The sequence below is a fragment of the Carassius auratus genome, chromosome 40 (assembly GCF_003368295.1).
Source record: "Carassius auratus strain Wakin chromosome 40, ASM336829v1, whole genome shotgun sequence".
In the NCBI taxonomy this organism is placed as follows: domain Eukaryota; kingdom Metazoa; phylum Chordata; class Actinopteri; order Cypriniformes; family Cyprinidae; genus Carassius; species Carassius auratus.
This window is the reverse complement of record NC_039282.1, coordinates 17,655,417-17,680,891: the sequence shown is the minus strand read 5'-3', so window position 1 is coordinate 17,680,891 and position 25,475 is coordinate 17,655,417. Positions and strand designations below refer to the sequence as shown.

The following is a 25,475-nucleotide window of genomic DNA, read 5'->3' as shown; positions in this document are numbered from 1 at the left end:
TGTCCTTAACACAAAACTATAGATAATGAGGGTTTATGCCTAATAGACTTTGGTTCAAAGTGACTTAATCATGAGTATATATTTTTTTCTAGTCTAAATTTATTCTTTTGTTTTTTTTTGCTTTGTTTTGATTTGTTGCCTTAGATTAATTAGTGTATCAGTTTTATTTCATTGAATTAAATTGCTTTATCGACACATGGATTTTTATTTTATGTTTATTTATTTGTATATTATTTTATATCTTTGTGTTATGTTTGTTTTTGTTTTTTCTGCAGTTTTTATTTTATTTTATTTTTTTAAATATATTGCCTTACAGTAATTATTAGCCAGGTTTCCATCTAAAGTTAATTTGAGTTAAAGTGAATTTAACTTTTGCGCAAAATTGGAATATCACACAAAACATTTGCGAACAAGCATAGTTTCCAGCCAACGAGTCAAAGAGAACAAAATCGTTTACCATCCCATAGCACACAGTCACATGACTTTTTTTGACTCGCGTGAAAACTTTTTTGCGAATTCAAGAATTTTTATTCAAAATTCAGTGTTTCCATCACTCGATTCTGATGTGATACTTCATAATGCGCATAAAAGCAGGGTGATGGGAACCCAGCTATTGTCTTTGTCAGCAACATTTTATTCAAATGACTTCATTCATGGTTGCTTTGTTTGTCTTGGGTTTTATGTTGGCTCTATTTTCTTCTTTTGTTTATTGTGTTTTTATTTCATTTTTACATTTCTTTTATAAATGCTTTAAACGTTTCTTAAAACAAATAACTTTGTCTGTACATGGATGTGACACATGACCAATTCAACACTGATATTTTTCTCTGACCTTTTGAGACAAAATGTTTAAACAATGATCTGTTTTTATATATATATATATATATATATATATATATATATATATATATATATATATATATATATATATATATATATATATATATATATATATATATATATATATATATATATATATATATATATATTCTCTCAGTTTAGAATTCTGTACTAGTTTTAACACTGTCTTCAATCAAATCATTGTGTTAGATAAACGTTTCATATGAAAAGACATTTCAGACGGGAAAGATAATTACTTCATAATGTTATGCTTTTAGAGAGACACTTAAATTTTTCTCTGCTAACAAAAAACAATGGTCTTCATCAGGAGCAGGTCTGTGAAGCATTTTATTATTTTTGATGCATCACAGAGAAGTACTGAATTACTATGGTAGAGACTCACCATGTTTTTTGGAGATATACCATGATGTACGTTAAAATACCTTGCATGACTATTAAAGTATCATGCTAAATGAATATTTAAAGCATTTTGTACAAACGTATATATATATATATATATACATGGTATTACATCACTGTACATTGGTACCATCACAGTACTTTTTTTGTAAGGACACAAGTAGGGCTGGGCGATATATCTAATGATATGATCATGCACATCTAGTCAGTAAATCTGGTTCCGTGGTGACCGATGTGTTTTGGAGATGCAGCGTATTTTCAAGTGTTTAACAGGCACAGAAGATGAGGCTTATTGGTCTCTTTGTGCTTATTGGTCTGTCATCAGTGAATAATGACTTCATTTCAGGATATTCTTCTAAATTAATGGAAAGGAGAAACCAGCATATTATTTAACATTCTCCCTTTAGTGTTCCACTCAAAAAGAAAGACATACAGTTCTGGAATAAAATGGGAGTGTTTGATAACATAATTTTTCTACACTTTATTTTAAAGGTACAATTTGTAAGATATTTGCAGTAAAATATACAAAAATCAGTAGGCTAGTGTTATATATTCTGTCCAGCTGATTACTAAAAATATCTCTAATGTTTTCAACTACTTGTAAATCATGAGAAAATTCCCATTCTAAACAGTGACACGGGGCAGTGCAGTCGCCTGTCAATGACGTTAGTTTCCCTTTGTTAGCGCCTTTACTGATGTAGAAACCACATGACAACAGTGTCCTGGACAAAGGCGGAAGAAGCTTCGCGACAAACTTGAACTATAAAGAGATTCTGATCTCACTTGTGTTTTACTTGACAGGTGAGTTGTTTTGAATCGTTTCTTTACAGAAAACGATTGCTATTAAAACAGCGCATACAGGCCAAACGCGGGGCATTGCGTACCTAGACATGCGCGAGGACACGTCTGATCCATCGTCTGATCGCATCTTTGCATTGACTTTTTATGTTATCTGCTTGTGCAAATCATTGAATTTGCGTTTGCTATCTATGCCCAATTATTGTGTTTGAATGTACACAAGTGTATATTTGTTGAACAAGTGGTAATCTTTTTCATACAGTCTGATTGATGGCTATCAGCTGTTGGTTAGAAGACAACAAATCCCATTATTCCATGCTCCTTCTTAGCATCATCAAAGCATGCGATTGTTATTGTTTTGATAGTGCGCCCTCTAGTGGCAGGTCCTACAATCTGTACCTTTAAGGTGTCCTTGTTACAGTGTAATTATACATTTAAGTACTGCGTAATATAAATTAATGGGTAACACTTTAGAATAAGGTTCCATTAGTTAATGTTAGTTAATGTATTAATTAACAGGAACAAACAATGAATAATACATTTATTACTGTATTTATTCATCTTCGTTAATGTTAGTTAATGAAAATACAGTTATTCATTGTTAGTTCATGGTAATTCACAGTGCATTAACTAATGTTAACAAGCACAACTTTTGATTTAAATAATGCATTAGTAAATGTTGAAATTAACATGAACTAAGACTTATAAATGCTGTAGAAGGATTGTTCTTGCTTAGTTCATGTTAACGAAAGTAGTTAACTAACATTAACTAATGGAACCTTATTCTAAAGTGTTACCAATTAATGTACTTACTATAAGGCTAGGGTTTGGCGTAGGGTTACTTGCTTGTAATTATGCATAATTTATTGTTATTATAATAGTTTTTTGGGTGAACGATCCCTTTAATACCAACCATTATCTTTTGCTTTCTGGATCCTGGACTCTGTTTTGAAACATTTAATGTTGACAGGAAAATTTGTCAAGAGATGCCTGCGGTGCAGATTTTTTACAGCAGAAGTTCCAGACGTTTATCTCAGTCAGAGAGTCTGAATCTGTTGTGCTTTTTGGTGTTTGAATTAAATGGTACTTTTCTTCACTTCAATACGAGTAGAGTGTGGGCTTATTAAATCAAGATTTCGCATTAACTAGAATTTTACTTTTAGAAATGGAAAAGTTCTTGCTAAGAGTTTGCTTTTTTGACACTTGTTTTGTTTGTTTTGTTTGCATTTGGCCTTTATTTATGTGTCTGTTTATTTATTTTTGGTTTCGCTTGATTTATTGTTAAAGGGATAGTTCACCCAAAAATTTAAATTACCCCGTGATTTACTCACCCTCAAGCCATCCTAGGTGTATATCACTTTCTTCTTTCAGACAAATACATTTAGAGTTCTATAAAAAAAAATATCCTGACATTTCCAAACTTTGTTAATGACAGTGAATGGCTGTTCAATAGTCCAATAGAAATCCAATAAAGTGCGTCCATCCATCATAAATGTGCTTCATCATAAAAAGCCTTCTGAAGCGAATCGACACATTTGAAAAATGTCAATTTTTAAAACCTTTTAAGCAGTAATCTCTAGCTTCCGCTAACTGCCGTATGTGCGTTCATGAGAGAGTGACGGTCATCCGGCGTAGGACCTAGGCGTATCGTTTGCTCTGGTGAGAATATGCTCGTCTCTGGCTTATATTCTCCTCTTGGCTTATAATGAAATCCTGCAACATTTTTCTTTACAAATCCTTGTTTTTTTCATTCTTATTCGTGAACAATGTTTTGTTTTGCTTTCTCCTCTGCAGTTATATGTTCATAACTTCTCACCTACTTCTCACGCCTACAGCAATCTATATATCGGTTTATTTTCATTTAATTGAAATTTTCATTTCAGGATGAGTTGGGGGTGGCCTTATTAAATAGAAATTTTAACTTTAGAACATCACTTTTAAAAGTAGACAATCATAGAAACATTGAATGAGCTCTTTCGGACAATGTCCATATACCTTGCATTGGGCCACAAAGGGCCCTAAGGGCCCCTTCTACATTTAGGCAAATAAATTCTATAGAAATATCAGGGTGGTGGGTTCCTTTAGCATTTTGGAAAACATGGGAAAACATTCACACCAACTCCAACGTTGTGCCTGTAAGTAGCACAGGGATAAGCACCACTAAAGTTTTGCCTCGAAAAATATGAATGTTAATAAATATATATTTTACTGCTTGTCGGCAAAACAGAAATGTGTGTGCCCACATAAAGTCCTACGAAGCCATTCGCAGTAACAAATATTATGAGAGAATAATTCATGCATATGTCCATGCACTAAAATCAGTATGTTGTTGCAGTGTCTGTCACTCCCTTGAGTTCTCATTGTATCGTGGTAACCGGTTTGCATTTCCCTAGACAGTTCTGGTTCTGGCATCTATGAAGCATTGTGCACTGTGTGTGTGTGTGTGTGTGTGTGTGTGCGCGCTCTCTCGCATCGTCGGTGAGATGAGCCCCTGGCGCTGTCACACCTCATCAAAAATCCCCAAACTTTCTCTGAAGCAGGGCAAGGAAGATAGCGATATAGATAGATAAATAAGTAAACCAATCTGCTCAGAAAAAAATTAAAATAAATAAAATGATGTGAGATAAGCCTGGATCACCCTGTTGGGTCCTTCCCATTCAGATTCTAAGTCATGTCTGTGCTACAGTCTGCATGGGCAACGAAACGCTGGTCTGGACAGTTAAGACTTGCGTATGACCCGATGAGTCTTTCGGACCACTCTGTGTTCACATAAAAGACCAGTTTCTGTGGTGGTCACTTACTGGTCATAGCTGAAGGGGGAAGAAGGAAGTTGTTTTGTTGGGTCTGATGGTTGTCTGTGTACCACGGTATTCTTTGGGAAAAGCCTGAGCAGTGTTTTCATGGCAAGATTTTGTGTGGCCTTCACAATTTATCATTTTTTTGACGGTTGTATAGTGTCTTCTTGTTAATAAAAACAGATGTTTTGAAATTATGCGAAGCCGTCGTTCAGTTCGTGGGCATTTGGTACACACTGCCGTGGGGACGACACAAAATCAGCAGAACAACAGAATTTATTTATTTATTTATTTTGCAGGAAGGTTGTATAATGCTGTCATTTTATGTGCTGGCTATTTAAATGAATTAATTTGAAACTGAATTAAGATAAAAGTGTGTGATGTTATTGTTTTACTCTAAAGTCATAATAATAATCATCATCACCATTATCATATATGATTATTATTGTTAAATACCACATTTTCTATTTTAAAGTCAAATGTCACAGTAGTATTGTTTAATCTTTTTATATTTTACTTAATATTAATTTTGTAATACAATTATTCATGGTAGTATGATTATTATTAATTATAAAGAAATTGTACTCTAAATTTTACTGCAAAGGTAAATCATTTTTATAACTTTTATTAAATACTAAATTGTATTTGTAAATAATTGTATATCTTATTATTATTATTATATTAATAATAAAAACACAAAATAAATATTATTATTATAAAACAATAATAATATCACAAAACTTTTTTGTAAAAAAAAAAAAAAAAAAAAAAGTCTAAAATCAGTAATTTGACATTTTATTCTTGAGTTTAACTCTAAAACCTATTGTTTTTTATTGAAAATATCTTTATGGACATTCTTCAAAATATCACATTTTCCACTAAAGAAAGTACGTCTTATGGCATAGTGGCTTGAGTAAATGATGACAGAATATTTGTTTTTGGCAAACATCTGATAATAAGCACTGCTCCGTTTACTGTCATACACACAGGTTATAACTGCATTCAGTTGATGGCGATCATGGAGCACGCCTACTACGCTAGCTTCGGTTACCAGATCACGAGTTTCTTCGCAGCATCAAGGTAAATATATCTGAAGCTGGAAAATGTTCCAGTCCATTTCATGTTAACATTGTTTTCTGACTAACCAGGTTGCAAACCTAGTGAACTGCCTTGCAGTCATTTTTGCACATTCCTTGTGCATTTGAATATTTATTGTGTTTCAGTCCTGTTGTAGACTGTCTTTGCACTGCTTCAGGTTTACATTTGTCTTTCATTATTATTTCTATGTATATGCATTTCCATTATAAAATATAGGAACTATCTATGGAGCAGACATTTCTCCCCAGGTGGTGTTCTGTATATAACTTTGTATGTGACAGATGAAAAATTGTGTCTACTGTCTAGACTAGAGGCTGTACACACAGAATGGGTTTTTGCACCATGTTTAGACCATCACACTCACGTCTCGCTTCTTTAGCAAAATCTCATGACACAGTGTTTCCCAAAAGTCAGTGATCAAGTTGAAAGAAAAAAAACTTCTGGTGAATTCACTTCCAGTTAGCTGTACAAAAACAGTCAATTATGCTGCTTGATATTGTAAATAGTCTTTTAATATAATGTCTTAATCATAAACAAACTGGTTTGTAGCACATATAGTAACTTAACTAGCAAGAGTGCATATTGCAAATGTCTCAGTCCAAATTGATGTGTGATTAATTAATGTAATGAATCAGCACATCATAAAATTAATTTGAACCGCTTAACAACCTTTTTTTTTCTATTCCTCTCCCCTGCATCTCACATTTTTAAAAGCTTTACTAACCATTAAGTAACTTAATAAGTAACTGATCTGGAACACTAGGCAGGAACTCTGTGAGCCAAAGTTAAAAATGACCCTGAAAATCAACTCCGGGGCACACCTGTTGACCCTCAATGAAAAGGATGCTGTCTTGAGGCCTATAACATGGTACAATTCATTCATTTTTATCTTCTTAATGTTCAAAATGAGGTTACTGTAACACACCTCTGTGAAAACGCACACACACCATGAAGACTCTGTCCCACATCTGTGGCCCCAAATCACAGAGAGGCTCCTCTGATGGGGCCGATAATCTCCCTGTAAACACATTTGCAGTTAATCCTGTGGAGAGGTAGGGACCTCAGATAAAGGAAGACAGGCAGGAATTCTTTATTTACGTGCTTTATTCCCTCATTCGTCCTTACCGGCTAGTGCTGAAGACAGCCTATAGTGCGAGAATAATGTATACGGAGTAATTTCACCCATGATTGATCTCCTGAGTCGTTTAAAAAGTGCAAGGTCTGGATGCTGGGAAGGGGGTGGAGGCCGAGGGGAGGGGTGTTGATGTCATCATCCTGCATCACGTTTGCTGGAGGAAAGCGATATGATGATAGCTAGAGGACAGATGAAGCTACGTGCAGCAATTACACGGAGGAGATGCGTGAGGAAGCACTGATGGAAATGCGGCGCTCTTGCCCTTTGTTCCACAAGGAGCAGTATGGAGGCTTTGAACTCAGTGGCCATGACGGTGTAAACGATCTATTATTATCTGCCATATTTGTTTGTTTGTTTTTTTAAACGCAATTGGGCAGCACAGTTGATGTATTTGCAAATGTGCCGTTCCGTTGGTTTTGCTAAACACAACTGTTGTGTAGAGTGGATTTTTCTGAGCTAAGCACATGCACACGTACATAACGTGGCAGATCTGGGATGGTATCCAGAAGGTTGTAAGTTTGAATCTCAGCTGTTGAGCCACTATAGAGGTACTAGAATTGCACTGTTTTTAGTGCATGAGCATGTCTACTTTTGGATTAGTCATTATGTGTATATGATTGGCTGAGTAATGGAAGATTGGACAGATCTTGTTTTGGAAAAAATCTGAACCTGTTCTAAAATTATTTATCTATGTAATAAATCATTTGTTTATTAATTTATTCATTCATTTAGTTTGTAATCATGAATATGAATTTTAATTTAGCTAATTGTTATTTGTTAATGAAAAACTTTTCAATAGGTTTTCATTGAGACTGTGAATTATATTATATTATATTATATTATATTATATTATATTATATTATATTATATTATATTATATTATATTATATTATATTATATATTAGGGGTGTAACGATACGCGTATTCGTAATGAACCGTTCGGTACGAGGCTTTCAGTTCGGTACGCGGTACGCATTATGTACCGAACGGTTCGTTGGACTAAATAATTATATTTGGAAAATAAATAAAAAATTGTGAAATATAATGAGATGCGTTCAACAAGGTAGTCCAATAACCCAAACGACGTAACAGGCAACGCCCCTGACACCCCCGAAGAAGAAAAAAAACACCAACTTATATGTTTATGTTAGGATACTCAGTCAGGCGCACTGAGTGAGCGAGCAGTTCATGCACGGTACGCGGTGGCCAAAGCGTTTAAAAGACCAGAAATAGAAGATCCTCCAATAACCAACAGGTCTGGTGTTTGGGTGCACTTTACCAATCGATCGGGGCATCCAAACAAGCACGGAAATCAAAATGGACTAGTACTGTACTGTGTCGGAATTTCCTGAGCAGTACGATACAATTAACATGCCTGCACGTTATTAGATAGAAGAACTGATATAAATAGAACGTATGCACGGGCAGTTTTGAAAACTCCACCTACTTTGCTCTTGGCGTAGTGCAGCGCAAATTGCGTTGTATCTGAAGGGCAACGCTTAGCCCAGGGTCCCGCGCCGCGCATACTGCGTCCTGTGTGAAAGACCCTTTAGCCATTTTGCAACGAGCCTTCAGCGCGTACTGAGTGAACGAGCGCACTCTGTAGTGGAAAACCCAGGTTTTAAGAACATGCTTAATGTAATTGAGCCCCGTTACAATATTCCTTCACGATCCCATTTCAGCCAGACCGTAATTCCTGCTTTGTTAAAAAACATAAGCCCTATAGAGAACCAATTGAATAAAAACACACTCAATAATAAAGAGTTATAGAGTTCCATATGAAAAGTTACATCTTTGTATTTGTTCATAACTACTACAACAATATAACATTTATTTATTTTTTTTACAAGGAGCTGTTTTTGTTTAATACAGTATGCTGCTAAGAAAACAACATAGAAGATGGGTAAAGGATAGCTCCATCGTTGTTCAATGTTAAAAAAAAAAAAAAAAAAAAAAAAAAAAAAAACATTGTTAGTTTTAATAAATAAAAAATTTTTTTAAAATCAAGGAAATTTATCTGCCAATTTTTTCTTTTTGCTGTATCTAAAACATACCGAACCGAACCGTGACACCAGTGAATTGTATCGAACAGAACCATACATTTTGTGAACCGTTACACCCCTAATTATATTATATTATATTATGTTGTGTTATTTTATGTTATGTTATGTTATGTTATGTTCCATTATATTGCTTTTTATATTTATTATATTAAATAGACCAAAGACCAAATCTTATAAACATTTTAATTAATTTAAATATTTGTAAATAATATTGTATTTTAAAAGATTGTTTATGTCTTTTAAAGTTTTAAAGCTATAAAATAAATTGCATAGGCCTATATTTTCTGTTTAGTTATTTACTGTTATTTTTTATTTATTTTTTTGCTTTTCTGCTTTTATTCAAACAGAACAAGAAAGACATTAAACTATTGTATAGGAGAGATGGAAATGAGATTGGAAATAGACCATGAGCCGGGATTCAAACTTGGCTTGCCCGGAGCACTGTTGCACCATATGTTGGAGCGGAGCCCACAAGGCAATGGTCCAAAAAATAGATACCTATTTTATTATCTATTTTATATTCTTAATCTAACAAATTTGTTTGTGTATTCAGCTTACACTTTAAGTGACATGAACACAACAGACAAATTGTAAATCCCAATTTGCAATCGTCAGCCATCATTATAGCTCTAATTGTAAAGCCGGCTCCAGCAATGTTTCACAGTCCGGTTTTATTTTTTATTTTTTTTATATACACTTTTTGCAGCAAGCAGATATACTGTTTATATATAAAGTCCTACCAGTGCATCTTAAGTTTTGCGATGAACTCTGAAAGATATCTCTATACTCTTCAAAGAATTGCTCTTAAACTTACCAGTGCATCCTGTGTTTTGCGAATCTCTGAGAAAGATATCTCTATACTTTTGAAAAAAAGGTCTTAACAGTCAGACTGCTGCTAGTTTCAAACTTAACCCAAGACGAAGAGCATGCAGCTTGACAGACAACCTCTGCCCAGACTGCTCTGATATCTTGCCTTCATCTGTTCTTCCCTCCAGTCGTTTCGGCACCCCAGAGGAACTCAAGGAGCTGATTGACGTGGCTCACTCTCTGGGTATCATCGTCCTGCTCGATGTGGTGCACAGCCACGCATCCAAGAACACAGAGGACGGGCTGAACCAATTTGACGGCTCTGACTCCTGTTTCTTCCACAGCGGGCCCCGTGGAGAACACAGCCTCTGGGACAGCAGACTCTTCAACTACTCTAGGTGAGACTCAACATTGTTTTTCACATTTCGAACACCCTACGCTTCACGTAAGTTACCACGGCTCTCTCATTATACAACACCTTTTGTAAAACAGTGTTGTGTAACATAACACAAGCGCTCTTCTAAAACCTAGGCTCCGTTCCAAAACTTAGTGTGCTGCCTACAGAAGCAGCGTAGATATGTTTCGACCGGAAGGCTGTTTGAGTAAATATGCTGTCTTCGAAGACGCCTTGTTTTTTGCCAAGTTGTTCTCCAGGGCTGAAGATCTTCCTTAGAAACTACAGTTGAAATTTAGATTTGCTAATCCTTATCACTGAAATCACTGAGTAAGTGTTTAAAGGGATAGTTTACCCAAAAATGACATTTCTGTCACTTCCGATGAACATTTTCCAATGAAAACTCCACTTGTTCCAAACCTGTATGAGATTCTTTCTTCTGTAGAACACACACACACACACACACACAAAAAGATATTTTGATGAATGTTGGTAACCAAACATTTAACAGTAGCCGTTGACTTCCACTGTAATTTTACCATCAATGATTTATAACATTATCAGGATGACAGAATTATTTTGCCATTTTTTGGGTGAACTCTCCCTTTAATTGCCAGTATTTGAACACATTGAGGAAGAAATATTTTGTCATTGGATCCCATTGTTTTCATCTTTTTCATTGAAAGCATCTTATGCCTTCAGTGCCAGATATTTAAGATCTGTCAATTAAAAATTAGTCCAACTTCAAAAATAGTTCTGGGATTCCTGCATCCTGTCCGCTCCACTTATTGTTTGATAAAAAAAAAATTACAGCTATAATAAGTTCTAAATTAAGACGTTCAATTAACAGGCCTAGTTATTTTGAACATTTTGCATATTCTTGAAAGTTTTTTTTTTTTTGGTTTTTTTTGCTCTAAGGTCTACTTTCAACACTCAAGTTTACTGTTCTGGAACTATGCTGAGTGTGTGTGTGTGTGTGTGTGTGTGTGTATTCTTGAGTTTTGCTCGGAGGACATATCTCTGTAATTAATAATGTGGCATGGAATTATTCTTCCATAATTAGTTCACCTCATCAGCACTTTTGTTTCCCCGTAATCAAGCATTAACATGTCCTTATCTCACACAACGGAATATTCATGTAAAATTCTTAAAGCGTTTAAATATGCTTTCTGTTTATGAATAATCATTGCAGTATTTGCCTATTTAGACTCATTCATCCCTGAAAACAAAGAGACGATGCAAAAGCGCTAAGAGGCTTAGAAACGTGGAACTCACATTAGGCCAAGTTAAAGGGACAGTTCTGTCATTATTGACTCACCCTCATGTTGCTCCGAACTCGTTCAGCTTTCTTCCATCGAACACAAGAGGAGAACTTACGCCACCTAAAATGGTTTGGAATGACATAAGAGTAAGTAATTGATGACTTTACATTTTATGGTGTACTGTCTCTTTAAATACCAAGAGCATGGCAGTTTTTTCAGTTACTGTAGATTCTATTTAAGGCAAGAGCTTATATTTGACCTGGTCCATTTTTTTCATCATTATAGCTACAACTGCAGTGTGTTTCTATAGCCATTAGGTTTTTATCACAAGCACATGCCAGCTCATATGTTAATTTTCTTTTCTTTTTCTCTCTCTCTCTCTCTCGAACCCATACTGGGCAAGTCTTTAAATTGGAACACCTACTGTACTCTATTTGCCTCTGGCAGAATTCCCATTGCACCGTCTTGGGCTGACAGCAATTACTTCAATGTTGTATATGAAGCCTCTCTGCCAAAGCGCAGTCTGAATTCCCCATCAATACGTCCTTCCTCGTTGTTCACTACCTTTGTCTCTCTAGTCTTGCATGTTAAATATGCGATCTAAAATTCAAATAATCACTTTCAAAATGCAATAATTGCTCCATGTTTCTATTTCAAATTATGTGCTTAAAATAACAAATATTGCCCATTTATATATATGATATTTTTCTCAACGCATTCTTGTTTGTGCAATATTTTGACTTATTAATAATCAAAATAAACAATTATTCTGCCTTGTTATATAATTCTAGAACCTAACTGAAGCTTTCTGTTACCAAGTAACATACATTTCTTGCATGGATATACAATTAAACCCATGTGTGCACAGATCTGCTATTTTAAAGGGGTCATGAAATGAGAAACCAAATTTGCCTTGATCTTTTGGAATATAAGAGGTCTTTGTACCATTAAAACGTCCTGCAAGTTTCATAGCTTAAGACGTCCTCCCCATTATAAACGAGCCATTTATTTAATCAAGCTCTAAATACAGCTCGTTCTGGATCCATGGTAAGAAGTGACGTCACGGTGCGAAGTGACGTCACGGTGCGAAGTGACGTTCCAACCATTTGCATATGACCGCCTCCAGCACAAGACAACTACGCTCATTTCGGATCGTTGTCGCGCTGCGCGCCTCACAAGTGTTCAGTCGACGGACAGCGAGTGGGTCTGTGTACAGGAAAATTACAATGCCACGCAGATGTGCTGTTCCTGGCTGTGGACAAACAACATCTTTGAATACGCTGCCGAAAGATCCTGACGTCAGGGAAAAATGGATGCAGTTTATTTGTATAAGAGAATCTTGAAAATATGTCGCCTTTCTAGTAGGCCTACATGTAATAGAAGATTAAAAATGTTGCCTTATCAATGCTGCATCTTCAAATATGGCCTGTGCATGCATTTTTGTCCGCAGTACACCCTATCATTTCATTGAAATTAGGTAAATAATGTTGAACTGTTAGCATATTAAACTATCGAATAATTATGCAACAATAAACCGTTTTCAAATGTCTCGGGTTACATTTTTTTTATTAATTCAAAATAGTTTCACTTTCCATGTGGACACGGGCTGATCCAGTCTTCGTTGTTGTGGTGATGGTTCATTTTCCTCTGATTCCTCATCTGATTCCGGCTCAAACATATAAGGTTTTATCATTGCAAGAGCCATCGCTTCGAATGCATCACTCGCTACTAAACAGTTACGCTCAATCCGCAAATGTTCTGTCAAATGTCGTTAGCCAATCATAACAGTGGGCGTTAACACTGAACTCTTAAAGGGGAAACAACCCAAAACAGACTGTTTGAATCAAAGGATGAGAAACAGGGTGGGAAAATGTCATAATTCACTACATTTTAAAAGTTTTTTTTTTTTTTTTTAACTATAGTAATACTATAATTGCACCTAGGGGGCCATAATAATAAAATAAAAAAACCCATGTCATGACCCCTTTAAGATTTATCTTTTGGAATATATTAGACCGTAAGTGATGTAGCAGAAGTATAGAGAAGAAAGAAAACAACTGTTTTATTATTATATTATATTACTATATATATATATATATATATATATATATATATATATATATATACATATATATATATATATATATATATATATTTTTACCTCACCCTAAATCTTGCAGGTCTTTTTAAGTCATGTTTGATTTGTAAGTTATGAGTGATTTTCTTTTTGATACACGCATATCGCATTCTTTATGTTGCAGTGAGCACTCATATTTATTTCCATGTGCATACAGAATCGTCATCTAAATCACTTAACAATTAAAAAAATGACTTAATAGCTCATTTGTCAAAAGCAAAAGATCTTGCAAAGGTGAAATGGGTCTCAAGAGATGCACTTGACATCTGGAGTGCAAAGTTCATTTTGGGTTCGTTTCTGACAGGTTTCATTAAGAGCACGTTTTCCTCCTGATGGACAAAAAAAAAAAAAAAACTAAAGGGGCTTTTGTTCTCAAACTTTACAAACTGTGAATGTGAGTTTGCTCTCAAAACAATTGACACGTAACTAGGCTTTTTTAAACAAATCTCACAATTTTGACATCAAGCATATTGTGTGTGAATACTGTTTACAGTTGACAAAGTGAATAATTGGAAGACAAAGCCTCTAATTATGGAGCTGATTTAAAAAATATATATATATAATAAATAAATCTTGTATTTTTAAGATGACAGTTAAAAAGCAGAGTGTGTTTGCTCATTAATCTCTAAAATAAAGTTAGTGTGGAACAACTTAGTTTATGAAACTTTAGTTTTAGTTTTTTTTTTTGCTTTTATTTGGTGATGGAGGCATTAGGAATGGGGCAGTTAAAAAAAAGAAAAAAAAAACACATCGGACAGGGAAAAAGGGTTCTGCAGTAATAAAACGATCGGTTTAATTCAGAGCTTCCTTCATTTTGACCTTTGTCAAATAAATTCCTCATTGCACTGCCTAGATTTTATTGCAGAGACATTTTTGCCAGTGTTCTGATGAAAAATCACCAAAAAAAGCATCAAAGTTAAGTGCACAAAAGAAAATGAGATCAATAAGAATTATCTAGCTTATAAAAAAAGTAATTCCACTTGAATAGTGTTGAAGTCATTATAAATTAAAATATATAAATAGATTTATGAGCAAACCAAATTCTACTAATAACAATAAAAATGAATAAACTTTTATGTAGCCTATAAGTCTTTATTCAATGCCCATGGCATTTGTATCGTCTTTTATCACAGTCTGCTCTAATGATCAATCAGTAACAGCTCTGAGCTTGATTTTGGCATCAGCACAGAAATTCTGTTAAGCACATAAAGCTAATTCCCTAGGAAGTACCGACATAATCCTTGTTTTCAAGCTCAGAAACATGCAAATCCCTGATCAAGTGCACATACATTTAAAACAAAATGAACAAAGCCCATGCATGACAGTCTACATCTAAGAGTGTGTGTTCTAATGTAAGCTTAACACGTCTCAGACATGCCCCATGAGAGCTTCGATAATGAAAGACTCAGCATATCAAAATGAGAATCTCTAACTGCAAAACACCATGTGTGTAAATGAACCGAAGAACAACAATTGATGTAAATGGGTTTTAAATTTGTAGTAGCTCAAAGTGCCCTCGTGCGTCACAGTATGAAAGACGTGTTTGCAATCCTTTGCTCTGAACAGTTCTGGCTTCCATTAACATGCTCAATGTATGCGGCTTCACTGATGCTGCTCTGTTCTTCGAATCATTTTTGTCATCCAGTGGTAAGCTATACAAGAGCGTATGCTATCTCTATAGCTCTGACCCTAATGGCCCTTACGGTAAACCCGAACCTATTGATTGGTTCTCTCGCAGTGCGTGATAATTAAGTTTCTCTCCTTCTCCTTCCATGGCTGTAAGCTCATCTCATCACACATTAAGAGACAGACCGGCCGCCTCCGCGGAGTCTATCAATGCCTTTTTGAACCCACATTTAATAAGCGCATGCCGAAAGCTGCCGCCGCCAATACATTATCCAGTGTTAGTGTCAGAGATTCAGTAATAAGAGCCATGCTGCAGTTTCATTACTTATTGAGCTTGTGCCGTTTTCAGAGGGACTCATTAGACGGGCCGCAGACATATGCCACAACCAGCAGCCATCTGAAGAGCCATTTGTAAAAGCCAGAAGGAACGCCCGGTGTCATCGCCGGTTCATTTGTCTGTTTTTCTCGTCGCCCGTTTGTTTGGATGCATCTCGGTGTCAGGCTCTCTATTAATTCTTGCTTTTGAGAAGTAGAATCATCTAAGGGCCGTTCCTGGTGGCGACTGCGGTTGCACAGCATTGTTTAATCAAGCAACTTTGAAACGGGCATTGGCGAATGTCACAACAGATGCGCCATCGACATCAGGGGAAGTTGCATGTGGTGTTTCTTGAAAGGAGGGACTCTTTTTAGCAGAATCAAACAATCAGTGTGGTCCCTCGATTCAAAATGAAATGGAAATAAATGAATTTTCTTGGTGCAGGAAATTTCGAGAACAAATGGTTGGCTGGAATAAAACAAGTTGAATAAATTTTAGATGCTTGATGGTGATCTTGATCTGCAACCTCCAAGTTAAATAAAAAAATAAATGTATGCATTTAGCAGATGCTTTTTTCCAAAGCGACTTAAATTGCATTCAGGCTAACAATTTTTTCCTAACATGTGTTCCCTGGGATTCGAACCTTGCTTGTTAACGTTTGTGTTCCTGTAGCTCAACTGGTAGAGTGTTGCGTTAGTAAGCAAGCTAGCGCAAGGTTGTGGGTCGATTCCCCGGGAACACATGATAGGTAAACATTGATAGCCTGAATGCAAATGATAAAAGCGTCTGGTAAATGCATAAATTTAAATTTAATTACAATTTTTAATTTAATTTTAATTTTAGCGCAATGCTCTACCACTTGAGTTACACGAACACTAAGTTCCAGACAAAAATCTCCTTTGAGAAGTGGGAGGGGGTGTCCACTTTCCCAGTTTAGTTTTCTTAAACATGTAGAAGTCACCGTTTTGACATGCAGAATTCATGAACACGAGGTGAGTTTATGGAAACATCTGGTGCATGTTCTGTTTAGCTCTGTTATGCACCGTTTCTGTGGCATCTACAGGGAAATGCGAACAGCCAGTGTTTGAGGTCTTAGACCTTGTAGTGGAGATCTAACTAGCCCAGAGACATCCGCTGGGCCGCACTTCATGGGTTCCTGTGGATCATCTAATAGGCTGTTTCAAAGAGCAGCAAGGACACCTTGTAAAGGCGAGTAAATTAATCCTCTGTGCCGCCAGAACGCTCCTCTCCACCCGTCTCCTGAAGGGCAGGCACACTTCCTCTCGGCCACTGCCGCTGTCTGCCCTCTCTCTGGCGCTCGAAGGGTCTCAGATGTGTGACTTCAGAAGGCTCTTTTCACGCTTATCCATCCCTTCCTCCAGTCTCCTGCTGTATTGGCTCATTTGCATCCATTTTTCATCAGTTATCACTGGAATCCCTCTGCACATCAAACAGAGCCTGACTCCAGGTTAGCTGCTTTTGTGGTCTCACATTTCAATTGCGCATTACATTCACCAAGGCTTATTGCTCTTTTTTTTTTTTTTTTTTTTATCGTGACTAAGAGGAATGTAAAGGTTTAATGACTTTGTGGGGCACGCTTGGTATGCTGTGCAAATAACGTTAAATTATACTCTGCCTTTGTGAAAGATTTCCAATGACAATTGTGGATAAGGAAGCAGTTCCCCTCGCTGAATATTCATTCCTTGCATTGCATGTTCTCCTGACACCTCTCAATGAGACTTAATAAACTTTCTATTGAGACAAATGCCTGAATTCCCCAGAGGCACAGCTGGATGTTGATGGAGAACGCTAATTCTGACAGTTCTGGACGAATTCCAGAGCAACAAAAAATGACACGACGATGGCACTTGTCACATCACTTTATCCAGGTGTTATCCATCTCTTCCCCAATAAACATTAATCTGCTCTGCTTGTCTCTTATTGAATGAGTGAAGAAGCCATTTTACCGATAGGACAGGCACAGCACGAGATGCGTGAAATGAGGTGCCTCAACTGCCGTTTCCCACAAGGCCCGGCTGTTCGCCATCTCTCAGGCTGTCAGATGTCGTCGTTTCACCGGTGCACCTTGTGTGAAATGACCTGTCAAGGTTGTAAATTTATTTGTTCTCATACAGGTTGACTGTAATGTTGAGGATACAGGGATTTATCCTGTGATCTTCCTTACACCTGAGACTGGCTAGCAATATCAGGTAGAAGAATTGCAAATAAGGTCAGTGTATCCCCGTTGAGAGATTATCCTCAGTTTTAGAGTATTCTCGTAGTGTTAATTCATAACTATCTGGGAACCGATACTTATGACAGATTTGGCAAACTTTGTAGCAAGGTCATTTTATGTTTATCTTCACACTTTTCTTTTTCCTGTCATTCTTTCCCCAAGGAGAGATTATCAGCTATTTGGCTCTGAGGAAATGTCACATGGCTTATTTCTTCTTCTTCTGTTGAAGGGCTTGACTACCAATGCAAGCCATTTCATTGATATTCATTGTATATCTTGTCATTGAGCACTCATGGTAGATGGTAGCAATGTGGGGAAATCGTAAAGGGAGACTCATAATCAAATAAAACAGCATTTTACCATCCTTCCAGACACCCTTGAAGTCGTGTGTAATCTGTTTAAGGCAAAAACTGGGCCGTTTGGCAGTTTGTAGCCATCTTTTGTTGGTAAGTCATTCCTTAACCTCAGCGTTACTCAACATGCTGGTCTCAAGTAGATTTTTGTGTCTTATTTGAGTGCAACTACAGTTTACAATGTGGTGTTCTCACCATGTTAACCCTTTAAGTCATATGTATCCTATTTAATAAATGGTGTTGTATGGCATCAATGATGTCATCAACATGATACATACTTTCTCAAGAAAGTGTGCATAGTATATGATCTATTACATGTCTATTACTAATATTATTATGACCCCATAGTGGATGCTAGGTGAAGTCTGTCTTAAGTTCAATTTTAAAAACTTGAGGTACAGTCTCGCTGCTTTGTTTGCTGTGTGGGCGTTTACATGCCACATGCTCATCGCGTGGCTTTGGTTGCATTACATATAATGAAGGGAGACGTGAAAGACTGGACATCGTGTTGTTGTCATATGGATTACTTTATCACAGAATATTTGTTTTCAATAAAACTAGCTTAGTTTAAAAGTAAACAAGCTTTCTATAGATATCTCGGTTGCACTTTAGTTTACAGTACGTGTACTAACATGTACTTATAGTGTACTTACAGTGTATTTATCTAAGAAAGTTCTGGTGATACAAGGAAACTACATGGGGTAGGGTTAGGTTTAGGGGTAGGTTTAGGGTTAGTACCTAGTTATTACATAGATATTGTAATTACTATAATAAGTACATAGTATGTACATGGGGAACAGGACTGTAAAATAAAGTGCTACCAATATCTCTAATGTCTCTTTGTTGAGTATTTGCTCAGTTAAAGTTCATGGCGCATTTCTAAATGAAGATCACGAAGACTAAGACAGCAGACAGCCCACCCTGTTTGTGTTCTTTATTTTTTAGATGCACAGTTTTGTTGTTATTATGTGTGTTACAAATAAATATAGACCCTTTACAGATTCAGTTGATGTATTGTTCTCACCTAGATGATCAAAACTGAAAGTGTAATTGAACTTATTTTCATTGTTATCAGGAGAAAATGCCACAAAATGCATATCCGGGTTTGTCGATCGCAGATTGTTAAATCTGTTTTAAAAAGAATGTAAAAAGAGTTTTAGGAGGGTGTAGTCGAGTCTTTACTTTTATAAAGAATATCTCTTTGGTTTTGAGACTTTAGTCTTTGAATCTTTAGGTATCTTATTTATGCACAAACAGCTTGTAACACTTCAGTGAGAGAAAAGAAAAAAAGAAAACTTGAAATTGCATCATATGACCCCTTTAAAATATTCAAATGTACTATTAGTCATATAAATTTTTAACCAAGATGAATAAACGTGTTACTAATTATGAAATTTTGATCATACCATGTGCAAAAAACATAATCTGATTGCTTCTTTGATATAAAATGACTACTTGCGGCCCTTGAGGCTAAAGGGAACCTGTGGCCCCTGAGCTTTCCAAAGCAGAGTACCCCTGCTATACATTCACAGACTATCTCACCCGACAAAAGCTTTTTACCCACTGCTCTCCCTCCTTGACGGATAACCTTCCCGACAGGACTTGCCCATAAGGAATAGCAGTCATTCCTATGGCTTTAATGTGCAGATGTGGCTTTGTCAAGGCTTTACTTCAGTCCCACGATAACACATTGTGTGTTTGGCCTCTGCATCGTGTGTTGATCACAGTATAATCTATTTATCGCCCGCAGCTCTGCGTCACCACCCATGCCGCACGCTCATCAGATTACCACAGCTCCCTAGTATTGAGAAAGCAAACCCAGAGTTGCAAACTCACCATTTGCAACTTTATGAAACTGTACCGCGGATATCTACATAAGCATTTTCCCCCCGTGGCCTGGAAAACTACAATCTACCCTGGCACCGATTCACTCCTCATGCAGAACCAATTGCGAACTGCTCAGTCCTGGAAGAAGCTCTGGGGGATTTGCACCTGGCCGACATGGACTTGTATCCATATATTTGATTTAGCATACATGAATGTTGCTGCCTAGATCAGCACGGTGCTGAATGCATCAAGTTGAAGCCGAGAATGACTCCAAATAAAGGCTGTAGCTCCTTATACCGCACTAATATTATCAGAAATCTTCACAGTTCGGCAGACTTGCTTGTGTGAGGAGGTTCATAAGTTCATAAGTCCGGTATGAGTATCAAAAGATCGTTAATTTCCATATTTTCTCATTTTCTGCTACCTGGGCCTCTTGTCATTGCTGTAGAAGTTTCGAAGAGAAGAATCGAGGTCGACGAGACTTCATTCAAACTTTCGTGCTGTTGAATACAGTTTTAAGATGTAGGATTAGCGCAAGCCCATCTCCGTAGGGGCCGCTCGCCGCATTCAGGCCTGAACCGGCTGCATCGTAAGTGTCATATTGTCCTTCTTCTGACAATAACATTAAGCATGCCGGAGCGTGAATCAGAGTGCGAGATGATGGTGTTCTTCCGCGCTCTTTAATTTGGCTTCACACGGTTAAGGTGCTTTATCTTGTTCCATGTGTGATTCGCACAATGCCAGAGGACCCCTGTGCTTGCATTTTAACAAAGTTTCTATGGCAACATGGAAACTACTCTTAAGGATGCACAGCTGGAGGGGGCTGGTCACCAGTGCCTACACATATCATCCAAACATCAGGATACAAACGTACTTTAAGGATGAGTTGATTCCGATTTCTCATCCTGACGATCAATTTATTCTCATGCCGCAGGAAGCTGATTGGGGTGCCCGATGAGGAGATAGAGCACATTGGTATTAATTTCTAGGTTTCAAACATGGACTGAGGGAGTCACTCTTGCAGGTACAGCTTGTCAAAAATATACAAGGTGGTTTCAAATCATTTGCATAGATTAAAATGTCATTAAAGGCAGGAGTTCCTTGGATTCTTGGGACACTACATACCATCACTGGCATCACTTATCCACTGTCTGTTCTTAAAACATAACATAGGTGTGGTCATATTAGTACATTTTAAGCAACAATGTGGACATAATTTGTCAGTATTGTACCAATTTGTGAATCACTTTCAAACCAAGCAGCTTTCTATTGGTGTACGTGACAAATCTGGGTGAGCATCTTGAATGAGGGTACGTTGTAGCAACAGCGATGTACTAAAAACTTTTTGAAAAATTATGTACAGTACAGACCAAAACTTTGGAAACATTACTATTTTTAATTTTTTTGAAAGACGTTTCTTCTGCTCATCAAGCCTGCATTTATTTGACCAAAAATACAGAAAAAAAAGTAATATTGTGAAATATTATTACAACTTAAAATAATAGTTTTCTATTTGAATACACTTAAAAAAAAAATAATAATAATATTCCTTTCATGCAAAGCTGAATTTTCAGCATCATTACTCTGGCCTTCAGTGTCACATGTAACATCCAGTCTATCACATGATCATTTAGAAATCATTCTAATATTCTGACTATTCACTTTTTATCAATTTAACACATCCTTGCTGAATAAAAGTATTGATTTATTTAAAAAAAAAGAAAGAAAAAAAATACTGACCCTAAATTACTGACCAGTAGTGTATATTGCTGTTACAAAAACATAACTTTTTTTTTTTTTCTTTTTATTCATCAAGTATCCTAAAAAATATCACATGTTGTGAAAAAATGTTCTGAAAAAAAAAAACGAAGTCTTTCTGAAAGTTTGGTACAAAACAGCACTGTTTAACTGGAACAGCTCCTTTCATTATGCTAAACTGAATGCTGGTCTTATTATAAAAGTTTGTGATATTTCAGGAGTAACCATTTAAAACTGGGAGACCCCTTGGTGAGCAGAGAGATGGAGCAGAACATGTTGTATAAATCTGAGTGTAGCATTTTAAGCCTGGCTTATAATAACATGAAATAATTTGCATATTAATATATTTGTATGCATTACTTTATGGTGCTGCATTACAAAGTCATTCAAATAACCCTTATTGATGTTTAGAGTCATAAACTACATGCTATTTAAATTTGACAACATGCAGGAGGTAGAATGAAACATTTAGCTGGACTTTACTCCTTTTACTGAGGTTAATATAATATTTTACTTTTGTTTAATGCATATTTACATTACACTACATTGCATAATTGGTGGACCCCTGCTGAAGAACCCTGCTTTAAAATAATGTTTATTTAGGAGTCATAAGCAAACATGATTAGCATTAGCAGATCGCAATAGTTCATATTAAAATATATGATTCAAATATGTGAATAGACTAATGACCTGCTATGAGTTATATACTGTAAGCAGATTTATCAGCTTCATTGATTATGAAAAAAAAATGTCAATGGTGTTTCCCTGTGTAATGATGAGCAATGTAATTTTAAATACAGTATAATCCTGTCAGAAGAGAATAATAACTGTTTTTTGTGTGTGTGTGTGTGTGTTTGTGTGTGTGTGTGTGTGTGTGTGTAGCTGGGAGGTGTTGCGATTTCTCCTGTCAAACCTGCGCTGGTGGTTGGAGGAGTACAGATTTGATGGATTCAGGTTTGATGGAGTAACATCCATGCTCTACCATCATCACGGGATTGGTATGTCCATGGAAAATTAAGCATGAAATGTTCTTTACTTATATAATTGCTGGACATTAACAATCTTCTTCCCCTGTAAATGACACAGGCTCTTATTGTAGAACAGGTAGAAAAGCATATTGGAAGAGCAACTATTTCAAGGGCAGTTTCAGTAAACTGCAAGCATGTAACATAATCTCTCATAAATAAATGGAATTAAGCAGGAAAAGCATGTGATACAAGTTCTTTCAAGCAAGATGTTAATTACACAAGTAGTGTGGCAAAGGTTATCCTGCCATTTTCCCTTTCTTTTTAATTTTGTGACAGTGATGCTGCTAGTGATTTTCAGTAGGTTTTCAAAGATCGCTATGACTAAATGCTACTTCATTTTAATGAAACATGGCATTAGATTCACACACAGAAAAAGGGGTTTTTGCAAGTTGGTTTCTTCATGGCTCTTTTTAAAATGAGTTGTGTAGTTGCTAATTAATTATTATTAAAATACAGTTGTGGAATCTGATTTCATCTTCATGTACCCTGATTCTCAGGATCAGGATTTTCTGGGGATTATGCTGAATACTTTGGACTCCAGGTAGACGAGGATTCTCTTGTCTACCTCATGTTGGCGAACCATATTTTGCACACCCTCTATGAAGACTGCATCACTATCGCAGAGGTAAGCCCCATGTTGTTTTCTGACATGCATGGAACATAGAAGCTTCCAGCAGCACATATTTATGAAATGTGAGCTCAGCAGTTCTTGAACTGAATTGCTCCTGTTCTTTTTCTGGTGCTTTGAGATGACTGTAATGCAACATTATTTGTCGTAGTTCCCAACAGCCATGGCTTATACTGTAACAGTATGACTGTTTTCAAACAGGTTTCCCCACATACTTTCAAATAGAATTTAAAATTTTCTTAAGCATGCAATAGTAATGTATGAAAAACATATTGTATCGTATCGTATCATATCGTATTGTACCATATATATATATATATATATATATATATATATATATATATATATATATATATATATATTTATTATTATTATTATATTATATTATATTATATTATATTATATTATATTATATTATATTATACGTTGCTCAATAAACCATTCTTATTTTTACCATCAGTTGAAAACTGCTTCAAATTTTTTGTGGAAACTTTGAAACATTTACACCTGAATTGAATCTAAATCACATCTGAAAAAAAAAGTGAAGCATTTATTCAAAATATATGACGTTTTGTAACATTAAACATGGTTACATTTACTTTTGATGAGTTGCATCCTTGCTAAATAAAATTATACATTTCTTCAAAATAAAAATAAAGGGTACTCCATGTATAAATTATTTCTTTGTATTTTTATACAATATTTTAATATCAAAAGCTTAAAATAGAGGCAACAACTTATGCATTCATGGAGTATAAATTAATTACAATTTAAAACCATTGTGAATTGCTTTGTGATCCATTAAACTTCCATAATCTGACATAATTCATGTTTTTAATTTTCAATTAAAAAAAAAAAAAATGTGTGGGACTATAGGAAATTGATTGAATGATTAAAAGTGGCTGTTAACCACCAGAAATAATGTATGCGAATATTCAGTTTTGAATGTTAAGTGTCAGCAACACTAGCGTGACGTGCCAGTTTCAATATGCATAAACACAAATGAGATCTGAATATTATTAGTGAGTCGCAGTTTCAATTGTGGAGTGTACATTTTTGGGTCAACTTTTTAAAAGAGGTGTGTCTCTTTCTGTACTAGCTACTCTCTTCATAATTTGCAGCAGGACCAGCAGGAAATGACCATAATACCTTTAGTCATGGCTCCATAACCTTAATCTTGTCAACAGCGACACTGTATCCCAACTCCACAAAGACTGATTAAACCAGAGTCAACGGGACACAGTGCATTAAATTAGCGCTCCGTGGCTCTGTCTAAAGCCATGATTAATGAGACCACTTACTTTTTACTTACTTTGTTCAGTGTTTTGTAATTAGTGGACAGCGCCCACCAGAGATATCATCTAATTCTCTTTTATGAGCTCCATTGATAGAGCTGGACTGTGCATGCTAAAGTCTGCTTACATTGCAGGAAACAATTAAATAGCATAAAAACAGACTACAAATATAACAAAAACCAGGACCACAGCTACTTTTTGTATTCAGCGGTTAATTCAATTTTGCACCGCGCTGCATATTATGTGATACCCTGCAGAAAAGACTAGAATGGCTGGAGACCACTGCTAATCTAGTCAACAAAATGAGTGGCAGAAATTGATGAGTTTTTTTATTTTTATTTTGTCAGCAAGAACACATTTGGCTGGTCATGTGATCCTAAACATGTGGGCCCCCATGAGGCGACCCACTCTGCGAATATAAACAAATGAACTTTTATTAGGCCAAATATGACTGGAGTCATCATTATATTGTAATTTTCATTACATTACACATATTTTAAATGTATTGCCTGTTTTTTAAAAAGTTGATTTTTCCTTATATATAATCCTTATATATAAATAAATGATGATTTTAAATGTCATTATATTAAAGACACACACATATTGCACATTTTAAGTTTTTGGTGAACCATTCCTTTAACAGTACATCTAACCTCTCC

At 35.9% G+C, this 25,475-nt stretch overlaps 1 protein-coding gene across 1 annotated transcript in view; it reads left to right on the top strand.

Moving 5' to 3' along the window:
- Positions 1 to 25,475, top strand: part of LOC113058744 (1,4-alpha-glucan-branching enzyme-like) — a 123,847-nt gene that overhangs the window by 34,329 nt on the left and 64,043 nt on the right. The window contains exons 6-9 of the mRNA XM_026226927.1: positions 5,843 to 5,933; positions 10,145 to 10,354; positions 22,748 to 22,863; positions 23,391 to 23,518. Coding sequence (XP_026082712.1) covers positions 5,843 to 5,933; positions 10,145 to 10,354; positions 22,748 to 22,863; positions 23,391 to 23,518 — 545 coding nt within the window. The remainder of the gene's footprint in view (positions 1 to 5,842; positions 5,934 to 10,144; positions 10,355 to 22,747; positions 22,864 to 23,390; positions 23,519 to 25,475) is intronic.